This window comes from Oncorhynchus masou, chromosome 27 (assembly GCF_036934945.1).
Source record: "Oncorhynchus masou masou isolate Uvic2021 chromosome 27, UVic_Omas_1.1, whole genome shotgun sequence".
NCBI lineage: Eukaryota > Metazoa > Chordata > Actinopteri > Salmoniformes > Salmonidae > Oncorhynchus > Oncorhynchus masou.
In genome coordinates, this window is record NC_088238.1 from 39,129,695 (window position 1) to 39,145,167 (window position 15,473).

Consider the following 15,473-nt stretch of genomic DNA (forward strand, 5'->3'; position numbering starts at 1 on the left):
CTACCCCTGCTACGTTAGGTCAACAGTCCTCCAAACCTCAACCCTTTCTACCCCTGCTACGTTAGGTTAGGTCAACAGTCCTCCTAACCTCAACCCTTTCTACCCCTGCTACGTTAGGTTAGGTCAACAGTCCTCCTGACCTCAACCCTTTCTACCCCTGCTACGTTTGGTTAGGTCAACAGTCCTCCTAACTTCAACCCTTTCTACACCCCTCTCTCATTTGTATTCTTCCCTTCCACCTCCCTCTCATGGAGGTTCGGTGTTATATGATGTCTCTGTGGTCGTTGGTGAACAGTGATACTTCCCACCTCTCTCTTTAACTAAAGTGTTAATTCTTTTCACCAGGTGGTGCTGTCTAAGACGGTTTCTCTGTGGTCATTAATGAATTTGAACCTTCTCCCTCTTCATCCATCCTTCTCTTTCACTCTCTCTCTAAACCAATCATTTTTCTTCTTGTCTACTTCTCTCTCTCCAGGAGGTACGGTCTAAGACAGTGTCCCTGTGGTCGTTGGTGAACAGTGACTCTACTTCCTACCTGAACCCCTTCTACACTCCTGAGTCCAGTAGGGTCCTCTACCCCGTAGCCAGCATGAGACACCTAGAGCTTTGGGTGACTTATTACATCCGCTGGAACCCACGCATACGACAACAGGTAGAGCGGGATGGGTGGAGAATAAATGAAAGTACTGTTACACTTTACCCTCTGTAATAAGGCTACATAACACTGTCATAATGGCCGCTTATGACAACTGACCTTACACAGTCATAACACACATTTAGTCCAGCTAATATACTGTATCATTATCTAGACCCTCGTTCATAAGGCCAAAACTAATACTGTTATAACGATCACAACTGATGTTACAAATTTATAACATAAATGTAATAGGGAGGAGGTCAGAGACCTGACCATGTGGTGAAAGGGCAACAACCTCTCTCTCAACGTGATCAAGACAAAGGAGATGATTGTGGACTACAGGAAAAGGAGGACCGAGCACGCCTCCATTCTCATCGAAGGGGTTGTAGTGGAGCAGGTTGAGGGCTTCATGTTCCTTTGTGTCCACATCACCAACAAACTAACATGGTCCAAGCACACCAAGACATTCATGAAGAGGGCACGACAAAACACATTCCCCCTCGGGAAACTGAAAAGATTTTGCATGGGTCCTCAGATCCTCAAAAGGTTTTACAGCTGCACCATCGAGAGCATCCTGATGATCCCGAGCAGTTGCCTGGTATGTCAACTGCTCTGCCTTCGACCGCAAGACACTACAGAGGGTAGTGCGTATGGCCCGGCCCAGTACATCACCGGGGCCAAGCTTCCTGCCGTCCAGGACCTCTATACCAGGCAGTGTCAGATGAAGGCCCTAAAAATTGTCAGACTCCAGCCACCCTATTCATAGACTGTTCTCTCTGCTACCTCATGGCAAACAGTACCGGAGCGCCAAATCAAGGTCCAACAGGCTTCTTAAACAGCTTCTACCCCCAAGCCATAAGACTCCTGAACAGCTAATCAAATGGCCACCCAGACTATTTGCATTGCCCCCCCCTCCCTCTCTTCTACACTGCTTCTACTCTCTGTTGTTATCTATGCATAGTCACTTTAATAACTCTACCTACATATACATATTGCCTTGACACAGGTGCCCCTGCACATTGACTCTGTACCGGCACCTCCTGTATATTACTGCTGCTCTTTAATTATTTGTTATTCTTACCTCTTACTTTTTTTTAGGTATTTTCTTGTTGTTGGTTAAGGGGTTGTAAGTAAGCATTTCACTGTAAGGTCTACACCTGTTGTATTCGGCGCATCTGACAAATAAAAATGTATTTTATAGATTTTGATAATCCAGGTAGCTAGTGGGCTAGCTGACGTTTTGTTAGGATTTAGCCAAAACTCAGAATATACCATACTGTCAGTCAAATACACTGGACAATTATTTGGGGGTATCTTGTGGTCAGTCTGATTGTGAAGTATCACCTCTGGGGATTGGTTGGTTTGGCAGCAGTGATGCCGTGGCGTCCTATAGGGCTTGCGGTGTGTGTGTGTGTGTGTGTGTGTAAATTTAAATAATAATTGTGTATGTGTGTAGAGCACCCGCTGCCTGCCCCCTCCAGTTCTTACACACACACCCCCCTGAACACCCTTCTTACCCTCTAGCTCTTTTAACCCCCCCTACCATCCTCACACACACACCCACTCTAGCCGAAACATCCCTGGCCCCCCTCGGCAGGGTCTGAGTCACTGGAGCTGAAAATCCTCTTTACACAATACACACACACACACACACACACACACACACACACACACACACACACACACACACACACACACACACACACACACACACACACACACACACACACAGTCAACCATGATTCACCAAATTAGATTTTGATAGAGGAAGCAAAATACCTTAAGCATATGTTCTCTTTTCAGTCTCCTCCATTTCCACTAACTGAAGTTAACTGTAAGGATTTTTTTCCTAATACTATAAAATGAACAGCTGTACCGAAAGACTTGTGTGATGGACAAATTGTAGAGGAGGAACTTCTTGATGCAATTAAAGCCTTTAAGCCAGGGAAAACTCCAGGGCTGGATGGCATACCAGTTGAGGTATATCAATTTTTATTTGATGTACTCGAATTTTAACCACTCCTACAAAAATTGTAAACTATCAGGTAGTCAGCAAGAAGGTCTGATTTCACTATTACTGAAACAGGACCCAGGTCCCAGATCCAATCCATCTAAAAAACTGGAGGCCCTTTAGACTTCAGTGTTGTGATGTTAAGGATCTCTACCGATTGGTGTCCCACCCGCGGGACGGTTGAGCTAATGTGCACTAATGCGATTAGCATGAGGTTGTAAGTAACAAGAACATTTCCCAGGACATAGACATATCTGATATTGGCAGAAAGCTTAAATTCTTGTTACTCTAACTGCACTGTCCAATTTACTATTACAGTGCTATAACAGTGATAGAATACCATGCTATTGTTTGAGGAGGGTGCAGAGTTATGAACATAAAGCTATGAATTAACCAATTAGGCACATTTGGGCAGTCTTTAAAATAAAAAAAAATAAAAAAAATAAAAAAAAATATATATATATATATTTATTTTTATTTTTTTGTAGTATCCAATTGTTGGTAGTTACTGTCTTGTCTCATTGCTACAACTCCCGTACGGTCTCGGGAGAGACGAAGGTTGAGAGTCATGCGTCCTCCGTAACACAACCCAACCATACCGCACTGCTTCTTAACACAGCGTGCATCCAACCCGGAAGCCAGCCGCACCAATGTGTCTGAGGAAACACCGTGCACCTAGCGACCTGGTTAGCATGCACTGCCACCGGCCTGCCACAGGAGTCGCTAGTGCGCGATGAGACAAGGATATCCCTACCGGCCAAACCCTCCCTAACCCGGACGACACTAGGCCAATTGTGCGTCTCCCCATGGACCTCCCGGTCACGGCCAACTGCAACAGAGCCTGTGTTCGAACCCAGAGTCTCTGGTTGCACAGCTAGACCACTGCGCCACCCGGGAGGCCTTAATTTGGGCAGTCTTGATGCTACATTTTGAACAGAAATGCAATGATTCCTTGGTTCAGTCTAAAACTTTGGGGGGAAAACGCTGCAAAATCTAAATTGCGCCTGGGCTGGAATAATACATTAATGCCTTTTTCTTGCATTTCAAAGATGATGGTACAAAAAATACCCCCAAGTTTTTTTCTTTGTATTTTCTTTTACCAGATCTAATGTGTTATATTCTCCTACATCAATTTCACATTTTCACCAACTTCAAAGTGTTTCCTTTCAAATGGTATTAAGAATATCCTTGCTTCAGGACCTGAAGGACCAGGCATGTAATTTCAGGAGAAAATTGAATCCAGCTCTCCAGTCAGCACTCTGTTCTATGGTAGCAAGATGTTATTTCCAATTTTTCTCAACTTTCAACTGAAATTTGTTGTGAATTAATTTCTTTCTTTAGGGATATGAATACTGAGTTTGTCCACTTCACCGTCAGATAATTTTATTGGTAAACTACACGGTAATGTAAAAAAATTTTTTTTTTTTTTTTAGCAATGTAATACGTATTATGGTACACTTATCGTGCAATAGTTGGGTTGTAATCCAGAGAGGTTAGAATAATTATCTAGATCCTCTATGAGACTGCAGGGATCCAGATTGCAGATTTAAGAGGAAACTTGAGTTGTCAGCATGCAATGACACCTTTGTTTTTAGTCCTTGATTTTCTAGCCCCTCTATATAATTGTTTGATCTGATGTTAATAGCTAACATTTTGATGGCCATATTAAATAGATACGCCGACAGTGGACAACCTTGTTTTACGCCGACAGTTTAATTATTTAAGTGAAGTAGCCATTATTTGTTGTTTTACTAACTAACAAACGAATAACTTGAAACCATTATAAGAGATTCTCCAAAATTAAAATAGTCTAGGCCGTTATATATCAATTCTAGTCGTACTTTATCAAAAGCCTTTTCAGAATCTGCCATGAATACCAGTCCTGGTTTCCCAGATGTTTCATAGTATTCTATTGTTTCCAGTACTTGTCTTATATTTTCTCCAATGTATCGTCCATGTAAAAAACCTGTTTGATCAGGATGAATACTATCCGACAATACCTTTTTTAAAGAGGAACATCACATTAATATCAATGCAGAATTGACATGAAAAAGTCTTATTGAAGTCAAGTCAGGATTGAGTCCTTTGTGTAGTAGGGTCTATTTGTGGAAAAATCTCCCTGATTTTTAAATCTTTAGTCATATCCCAGTTTACCTATTTACTTATGGCCCTGCCTATTCTGAATAATTCATTTTTGTCATTATATAAGCAAAAAATATTGAACATTATTTGGAACGATAAACCAGACAAAATTAAACATGCTTATTTGTGTAATGAATATGAGTTAAGGAAGCTAAAATGATTAAATATTAAATCATTAAACCTCAATCCAGATTAGAACCTCTCACTTTCAGTTAATTGAAAATGGAACCATTTTCAAATTATTTCCCTTTCTAAAACAAGCCATACAAAGCCCGTTGCAATTCCAGTTTCATCCCCTAGAAAAGACAGAACAAATATTATGGTTAAACTCCAGTATACTAATTGATCTAAAATAAAATCTTTATGGAATAAAAATAAATACAGATATATACATAAATACAGAACTATCTTTGCTAATGTAATGTGCTGTTAGAGAAAACATTTCAGTGTATTTTTGTTATCTAAAATTAGAACCAACAGAACCAACATTACTGCAAAAATGGAGGCAAGTGAAGGTAGAGAAACTTTTTTGTCTGCCCTTTGTTAAAGACTAAAATTGGCACCAAAACATGTTAAGAAATAGAAAAATATAACCATTTCATTTGAGGACCAACATGTTGACAGCGGTGCCATACAGGTTGAAAAAGTAGTTGGGAAGAGATTGTCAATGTGCCGATTCCATGGCACATGATTTATCAAGTGATACACAAAACAACGCGCTTGATTCTAATTAAAATTATTATACAAAGTTATTGCCAACAACAATGTTATGGGCGTACAACCATCTCAAATCATTAGATCACTTATTCTGATATTGCACCTACATTATGTAACTAGTTTCTGGTAAGATTCATTAATGGCTTGAAAACACAACATTTACCCCAAATGAACCCTACAAATAGCACTGTTCAAAGATTTGGAAAGCCATAGTCAATCAATCTTCAATATAATAATATTTATAGGAAAAATGTTCATCCTTATCTTACAATCTGTACATACAATGCGATTTAGAAAGGTTTTGAATGTACTGTATGTGAAACAGAACGGTTAGAAAATATAGGGTACTTATTTACATAAGTATTCAGACCCTTTGCGACGAGACTCGAAATTGAGATGAGGTGCATCCTGTTTCCATTGATCATCCTTTAGATGTTTCTACAACTTGATTGGAGTCCATCTGTGGTAAATTCAATTGATTTGGAAAGGCACACACCTGTCTATATAAGGTCCCACAGTTGACAGTGCATGTCAGATCAAAAACCAAGCCACGAGGTTGAAGGAATTATCTGTAGAGCTCCGAGACAGGATTATGTTGAGGCACAGATCTGGGGAAGGGTACCAAAACATTTCTGCAGCATTGAGGGTCCCCAAGAACACAGTGGGCAACATCATTCTTAAATTGAAGAAGTTTGGAACCACAAAACTCTGCCAAACTGAGCAGTTGGGGGAGATGGGCCTTGGTCAGGGAGGTGACCAAGAACCCAATGGTCACTCTGACAGAGCTCCAAAGTTCCTCTGTGGAGATGGGAGAACCTTCCAGAAGGACAACCATCTCTGCAGCACTCCACCAATCAGGACTTTATGGTAGGGTGAAGCCACTCCTCAGTAAAAGACATGACAGCCTGCTTGGAGTCTGCCAAAAGGCACCTAAAGGACTCTCAGTAAATGAGAAACAAGATTCTCTGGTCTGATGAAATTAAGATTGAACTCTTTGGCCTGAATGCCAAGCATTACCTCTGGAGGAAACCTGGCACCATGCCTACGGTGAAGCATGGTGGTGGCAACATCATGCTGTAAGGATGTTTTTCAGCAGCAGTGACTGTGAGACTAGTCAGGCTTGAGGAAAATATGAATGTAGCAAAGTACAGAGAGGTTTGATTTTATTAGGATCTCTGTTAGTCCTCATTTGGACTAATATTCCAAGAGTCCTTAAACATTAAAATACAATTTATAATACAATCACATATTCACATACAGTTGAAGTCGGAAGTTTACATACACCTTAGCCAAATACATTTAAACGTTTTTCACAATTCCTGACATTTCATCCCAGTAAGAATTCCCTGTTTTAGGTCAGTTAGGATCACCACTTTATTTTAAGAATGTGACATGTCAGAATAATAGTAGAGAGAATTCTTTATTTCAGCTTTGATTTATTTCCTCACATTCCCAGTGGGTCAGAAGTTTACATACACTCAATTAGTATTTGGTAGCATTGCCTTTAAATTGTTTAACTTGGATCAAACATTTCGGCTGTACTTCCACAAGCTTCCCACAATAAGTTGGATGAATTTTGGCCCATCCTTCCTGATAGAGCTGGTGTAACTGAGTCAGGTTTGTAGGCCTTCTTGCTTGCACATGCTTTTTCAGTTCTACCCACAAATATTCTATGGGATTGAGGTCAGGGCTTTGTGATGGCCACTCCAATACCTTGACTTTGTTGTCCTTGAGCCATTTTGCCACAACTTTGGAAGTATGCTTGGGGTCATTGTCCATTTTGAAGACCCATTTGCAACCAAGCCTTAACTTGATGTCTTGAGATGTTGCTTCAATATATCCACATAATTTTCCTCCCTCATGATGCCATCTATTTTGTGAAGTGCACCAGTCCCTCCTGCAGCAAAGCACCCCCACAACATGATGCTGCCACCCCCGTGCTTCACGGTTGGGATGATGTTCTTCGGCTTACAAGCCTCCCCCTTTTTCCTCCTCACATAAAGATGGTCATTATGGCCAAATAGTTCAATTTGTTTCATCAGACCAGAGGACATTTCTCCAAAAGTACGATATTTGTCCCCATGTGCAGTTGCAAACCGAAGTCTGGCTTTTTTATGGTGGTTTTGGAGCAGTGACTTCTTCCTTGCTGAGCGGCCTTTCAGGTAATGTCGATAGCACTTGTTTTACTGTGAATATAGATACTTTGGTACCGGTTTCCTCCAGCATCTTCACAAGGTAATTTACTGCTGTTCTGGGATTGATTTGCACTTTTTTTGCACCAAGGCACGTTCATCTCTAGGAGACAGAACGCTTCTCCTTCCTGAGCGGTATGACGGCTGCGTGGTCCCTTGGTGTTTATACTTGCGTACTATTGTTTGTACAGATGAACATGGTACCTTCAGGTGTTTGGAAATTGCTCCCAAGGATGAACCAGACTTGTGGAGGTTTACACATTTTTTTCTGAGGTCTTGGCTGATTTCTTTTGATTTTCCCATGATGTCAAGCAAAGAGGCACTGAGTTTGAAGGTAGGCCTTGAAGTACATCCACAGGTACACCTCCAATTGACTCAAATGATGTCAATTAGCCTACCAGAAGCTTCTAAAGCCATGACAGCATTTTCTAGAATTTTCCAAGCTGTTTAAAGGCACAGTCAACTTAGTGTATGTAAACTTCTGGAATTGTTATACAGTGAATTATAAGTGACATAATCTGTCTGAAAACAATTGTTGGAAAATGACTTGCCATGCACAAAGTAGATGTCCTAACCCGACTTGCCAAAACTATAGTTTGTTATCAAGAAATTTGTGGAGTGGTTGAAAAACGAGTTTAATGTCTCCAACCTAACTGTATGTAAACTTCTGACTTCAACTGTATAACACACTGTTACAAACAGACATAATACACTGACGTATTGACCAGATAAATACTCTTGATGAAAACTTGCTCAGGACCTCGGACTGGGGTGAAGGTTCACCTTCCAACAGGACAATGACACTAAGCACACAGCCAAGACAATGCAGGAGTGGCTTTGGGACAAGTCTCTGAATGTCCTTGAGTGGCCCAGCCAGAGCCCTAACCCGATCGAACATCTCTGGAGAGACCTGAAAATAGCTGTGCAGCAACAATCCCCATCCTACCTGACAGAGCTTGAGAGGATCTGCAGAGAATAATGAAACCCCAAAGCTTGTAGCGTCCTACCCAAGAAGACTCGAGGCTGTAATCGCTGCCAAAAGTGCTTCAACAAAGTACTGAGTAAAGGGTCTGAATACTTATGTAAATGTGATTTTTCGGTGTTTATTTTTATGAATGTTCAAAAATGTCTAAAAACCTGTTTTTGCTTTGTCATCATGGGGTATTGTGTGTAGATCTGAATACTTTCCGAATATACGTAGGGCCATGTTTCTGTGGGTTTTCACTCTTCTCTTGTATTAGGTTGATGAAATAAGGTTGCTAATTAGTAAAGAACTCCCCTCACCTGGTTGTCTCGGGCTTAATTATAAGGAAAAAACAAAGATCAGCAGGAATGAGTTTGACACCCCTGCTGTATCTGTTTAAGTACTATCTATCCAGATGTAATGTATATCAAATAACTATATTCTTGCTATATACTGTAACTAAATGCTTTGTATGTAAAATGTGCGTAGAATGACCATGTAAAAATAAAAAATCTGTCTGTATACCTCTGTTTGTTTATATGCTGATCTTTTTGCATTGTTTGCATATCATTCAAGTCTTTTTTTCTCTCTCCCCCACACTACCTCTCTCTACCCTCTCACTCGCCCCTCCTCATTCTGCTCCCTACCCCCCGTCTCTCTCCCTACTCGTTCCCCATCCATCCATCTCCCTCCTCTCATTTCTCTCTCTTTGCTTCCACCTGGTGGTGGTTGTTCCACCTGGTGGTGGTTTTTTCCTATCGTACTCTATCTGTCTCTACTCTATTCTACAGCAGCAGAGTCCAGTGGAACAGCGTTACATGGAACTCCTGGCACTGAGAGACGAATACCTGAAGAAACTAGAGGAACTGCAGCTCACTGACTCCTCCCCTAATTCCTCCCACCTATCAAATAGCTCTGCCTCCAATGCGGCCTCGCCCACGCAGCACATCAATCACCTGCACACCCCTTTCTGAGTGGGGTACTCAAACACACACGTGAGTGTGTGTTTGTTCGTCAGGGTTGAGGTTACTTCGATATCAATTGAGTCAATGAATCAAAGAAAATAGAATTCCTAATTTAAGAGTTGAAAAGTGAAATTTATTCCAAATAGGAACTTTTCAGATTCTTGAATTAGAATTTCAATTCACTTCCTGAATCGACATGTAATTTGACCCTGACACAGACACAATAAGTTTTTTTTGTACATAGCGTTAGTAAAGTAATAATGGAGATGATAAATAACATGGAAATCATGACGTATGACCATAACAAAAACTTAACTATGGTGATTATGCAATATGTCACAGTACAGCCTTTTGACAACTTTTGTATAACGTTGTTTTTTTTCTGCAAAAACAGAGAAGCCTTAATACGAAATAAAATAAATACTCAGTGTGTTGTAGATAAACTATAAAGGACGTGTGAAGGGTTAAAACTCAATGGCTGCATTACGATTCTCTACACTTTACATAGTGTGCACTCATTTACTCCCCATCATGCTTATGCATTGCATCGGTAAAAGCAGGCTGGAGGGAGTTTCCATCGTATTACTCACACCAGTCCATTCATTTTAAATCCATGAGGGGGGGGTGAATGAGTGCACACTTCCAGAAGAGTAAAGAATGGGAACATAGCCCCTGCTCCTCTTGAACTCTGTACACTGTGTCAACTCCAAGACCTGAAAAGGGCATTGTATAACTGTTATGACAAACATACTAAAAAGAGAACGTTTTACTATTAGTGCATTTGCCTGACTTAAATCAGTGTGCACCTGTACAAATGTCCTCAATATGAGCAATACCAGTCCAGTCAACCAGTTAAGTTTGGATAACAAACTAGTGTAACTTCAGTAATAAGTTGGGTAACTCCCATAAGTTGGGTAAGTACAAACCCTGCAGTTCCCCAGTCCCAACTCACTTAAATTCTCGGAATATCTGCGTCCTTCGGTTTATTACATACATTCGTAACAGCCCTAAGTCCTTGCGTTTATCAGGGGTTGTCTGTAGTCCACTCTATGAGATGTCCAGTTGTCCTAGTATCCCCATGTATTTAACTGCAAAGGTCTATGGAGAGACAGGAGGAGGAGAGGAGCTGTGAGTTTTATCTCCAACAATGTCCACCCTAGCCTGGTCCCAGATCTGTTGGTGCTGTCTTGCGAACTCATGCATGTCAAGTATGACAATGACCATAGGAATTGGCAAGACAGCACAAACCGATCTGGCACCAGGCTAGGTCCACTCAGTCAGTCCAATAAAGTTCTGCATCAACAGGACTCTCATTTTGCCAACCTAAAACTTGAGAACCTTAGAACCTGTCACCTTAAAACCAGTCAAACTCCTCTTGGCATAAACTTAAACCTGAAATCCCTAATGGTGAAACTGCCACGCCCATTTGCGATTATAACAACAAAGACGTTAATGCAAACAACTAATTCTGGTTATTTCCCTCCGACATCATTGCACATGAATATAAGCATATGTAATGCAATTTTTTTTACCACGATCTGCAACGCTCCCCAGCTCTGCTTCGTCAACAAAACAAAAATGATAACAACGGCCGTGGGGCGGACAGAGGTGCTGTTTTGCCTACTGCTCATTCCGTCTTTAAACATTTGTCTCAAAACACTTTATCTCAGTCCAGGGAGCAAAATGGTTTAGATCAAGTTTGCTTGATTTTAAAGGTTTTAGGACTTCCACAGAGTATTCTCCAAAAGACTATGGGCAGGAAAAAGTTATTTTGACAAGAGCAACAACCAGAGGTGTAGTAAGATCGGTGGAAAAGTCCAGAATAGTTTAAAAACTTTCAAGGGACAACAATAAGGTGTCCCAAGTATTCTCAGACAAGATTCAGTTCTTTGGACAATAACTACCATGGAGTTTGAGATAAGATTTGGGATAAGATTAGTAAAAAGAAGTCTAGAAATGTTTAGTAACTCTTTTTAAAGGGCAGGTCCAGTGTTCTCGGGACCGCTGGTCGGGTCCAGTTCTGTGCCTTTGACCACCTGAGGTTCAACCTCAGGTAGACGTTTTGTACCCAAACCAGAGATCTGTATATAATGAGATGCTCATGTCTCTGCCCCAGCAATGGGAGTTGTTGACCCAAAGGCAGGAAGGCAGGCAACAAGCTTAGGTCAAAAATTAGCCCATAGAAACACATTGGGCAATTTTTAAAATATATTTTGGCAGGAGTGAAACCTCTCGCTTCACCTCTTCCTCTCTGCTCAAACTATACATTTTGTCTTTGTTATCGTTCCTCTGTGGCGGGGAGAAAGGGAAAGAAAGCACCCGATTGGTTGTGGCAGGAAAAAGGAAGCACCTGATTTGTTGTGGCGTGGGAAAGTCAAATCCTGATTCGTCGTCGGGGGGAGAAAGATGGGGAAAGGAAACTGTTGATGGGTTGCTGTGGGATTGTTCAGGTGAAGACTCTTCGGGTGGGTTACGCTTGTTCTAAAACGGTCACCATACTGGATATGGCAACGCCATACAAGAGAATGAATAGATATGACTTAGAAGGCTTGTGCGGGGTCACCCATGTTGAAAGGTGGTGGTGGGGTAAGAATGAGGGCACTAGCGGCTCCCTAACGCCTCACCAGAATGCAGCACTTTGAAAGTCTTTGGTCTCAATAAGCGGGGGAAAGTAAAAAACGACACTGCAAGGGAAAAATAACCACATCGCAGAAGACTTTGTTGTTTGATTGTGTTAGTTGGTTGATTATTGTTCGCGAAAAATGTAAAAGACAAAAATCTCTTTTTATTTTTTACTTTGTACAAGTACAGTAACTGATGTACACTGAACAAAAATATAAATGCAACATGCAACAATTTCAAAGATTTTACTGAGTTACAGTTCATATAAGGAAATCAGTCAATTTAAATAAATTCATTAGGGCCTAATCTATGGATTTCACAGATCTGGGAATACAGATCTGCATCTGTTGGTAACAGATACCTTGAAAACCAGTCAGTATCTGGTGTGACCACCATTTGCTTCATGCAGCGCAACACATCTTCACATTGAGTTTATCAGGCTGTTGATTGTGGCCTATGGAATGTTGTCCCACTCCTCTTCAATGGCTGTGCTAAGTTATTGGCGGGAACTGGAACATGCTGTTGTACACGTCGATCCAGAGCATCCCAAACATGCTCAATGGGTGACATGGCTGTTGAGTATGCAGGTCATGGAAGAACTGGGACATTTTCATCTTCCAGGTTTTGTGTGACAGATCCTTGCAACATGGGGCCGTGCAATATCATGCTGAAACGGAATAGCGCCGAATGAATGGCACGACAATGGGCCTCAGGATCTTGTCATGGTGTCTTTGTGCTTTCAAATTGCCATTGTTAAAATGCAATTGTGTTCGTTGTCTGTATGCCTGCCCATACCATAACCCCACTGCCACTATGGGGCACTCTGTTCACAACGTTGACATCAGCAAACCGCTCACCTACATGACGCCGTATGCCATCTGCCCGGTGCAGTTGAAACTAGGATTCATCCGTGAAGAGCACACTTCTCCAGTGTACCAATGGCCATCGATGGTGATAATGTCCCCACTGAAGTCGGTTACGACGCCGAACTGCTGTCAGGTCGAGATCCTGGTGAGGACAACGAGCACGCAGATGAGCTTCTTGTGCAGAAAATCTTCAATTGTGCAAACCCACAATTTCATCAACTGTCCAGGTGGCTTGGCTGAGACATTCCTGCAGGTGAAGAAGCCGGATGTGGAGGTCCTGGGCTGATGGGGTTACACATGGTCTGCGGTTATGAAGCAGATTGGACGTACTGCCAAATTCTCTTGCAGGCGGCTTATGGTAGAGAAATTAACATGAAATTCTCTGGCAACAGCTCTGGTGGACATTCCTGCAGCCAGCATGCCTATTGCACACTCCCTCAACTTGAGACATCTGGGGCATTGTGTTGTGTGACAAAACTCCACATTTTAGAGTGGCCTTTTACCTGTCAGGTGGATGGATTATCTTGGCAAAGGAGAAATGCTCACTAACAGGGATGTAACACATTTGTGCACAAAATTTAGAGAAATATGTTTTTTTTTGCATATGAAAAATGTGTGGGCTCTTTTTATTTCAGCTCATGAAACATGGACCAACACTTTACATGTTTCTTTTATATTTGTGTTCAGTATAATTACCTCAAACAAAACCTATTTTACTGTAGAAAAGTTATATTGTTGTAAAATATAATTTTATTTCGTGTAAAATTTGGCACGTTTTATAAAAAAGGAAAGTAATAAGACATGTCTTTGTTGTTGCTTTGAATGGTTGGTTAATAATTTGTGGATTTGTTGTTCCATAAATTTAGTTTCTTTAGTTTTATTTTACCTTACGGGCATTTTTGCTTTCTAACATAGAAGAGAGGACAGTAAATCATGTTTGAATCATGATTTGTGGGATATTTGATTCAATTGGGAACCTATTCAGTTCCTTTTGGTTCTTTACCTGTGATTGTGAAACCTGGTGCGTGATTCAATCAAACTCGAATTTCGGTGTTTAAGGAGTAGCTCTTTTTCCCCCTTGGTCAAATGAAATGCCAGAATGGTTATGGGAACTGTTAAAACCTACTACTACTACCAAGTAGACTCCTCTGACAAGTAGATGATTACATTTTCCACAATAAGTCTATGCATGGACCGTAGTTTGTAAACAAAGGCACTGCTGTAAACATTCCCATAGCAAGTTGGATTGAATGCCAGACCTTGAGGAATTGAGGACTCTGATAAAGTAGTGCACTATATAGGGACTAGGGCACAATTTGGGACGCAGACAAACTGTCACTCATGATTTTTTTTTTCTTCATTTATTATATCTTAACGTAGGTAATATAGGGGGGTTTAATAAAGGGGGGTTTCTTTCTCATAGTAATGCCTACTTACGACTCCCTAGCCTGGTTCCAAATCAGTTTGTTCTGTCTTGCAAAGTCCTTGTGAGTCATGACTCGTGACCATAGGAGTTAGCTTGAGTGTCTTTCAGGGGGCGTTCTGTCCAGGGGGTGTACTTTTACAACCACCTGCCTCACCCTACTGAAATAGGAGATGGCCTCTTGCCCTATGGGACGTTCTGGCTCAGACGAGGTTTACTTTCTGTTCATGCCATGACAAGCAGAAACAGACTTGCACCCAGACCACATAGGAATTTTGGCTAGACGACACAAATCGATGTGGGATCCGGGCTGTACTACTCCCTCTCATGTATGAGTGCTCCACTGTTGGTTGTTTTGACCGGCTCTTGTTGTGTAAATAATGCTGATTAAATTAATTTAAAAATGTCTCACTTTTTTTTTAAATGGATTGATTCTGTCATTAGATTCTTGTGGTAATTTATCCTTTATTTATTCAGGAGATCATAAGGAAATGTGCAAAATATTGTAATGTCTGCTGATGTGAAAATTGTGGATCGGAGAAGATTGTGGATATTCAGACCTTGTCCCATCATAGCATATCTCAGCCCTAAATATAACAGAAGCACCAGTTCACGTCTCCTTAGGATATTGGAATTGGTCCAAAATGCTTGTTTTATACATTATAGCTGCATTTAAATGAGGTACTTTCTAGCTCCCGAGAATCGAACCCTACTAAAAATGACATTCAGACTACTGAACGTTCTCTAGGTCTATTCCATTAGTGGGGTTGTTCCACGAAATGAGTCACTTTGGCATGTCCCTCTGTGCACCCTCTGTGACTTATAGGAAGATTTTAACCCATGTTTCACAATTGTTGTTGAGCCCTAGTTATTTTGTTGTTTTGACAAAGTAATTTCTGGAGATTATGTATTTCAAATAAAATGTTATTTGTCA

At 41.1% G+C, this 15,473-nt stretch overlaps 1 protein-coding gene across 3 annotated transcripts in view; it reads left to right on the plus strand.

The window, feature by feature from the left end:
• LOC135516109 (myotubularin-like) overlaps positions 1-15,473 on the plus strand; it is a 66,152-nt gene extending 50,679 nt beyond the window's left edge. For 2 of the 3 annotated variants that reach the window (XM_064940154.1, XM_064940156.1), the window contains 2 exons: positions 476-652; positions 9,455-15,473. In XM_064940154.1, coding sequence (XP_064796226.1) covers positions 476-652; positions 9,455-9,637 — 360 coding nt within the window. In that variant the 3' untranslated portion in view covers positions 9,638-15,473. The remainder of the gene's footprint in view (positions 1-475; positions 653-9,454) is intronic. The other variant, XM_064940155.1, reaches the window with a different exon arrangement.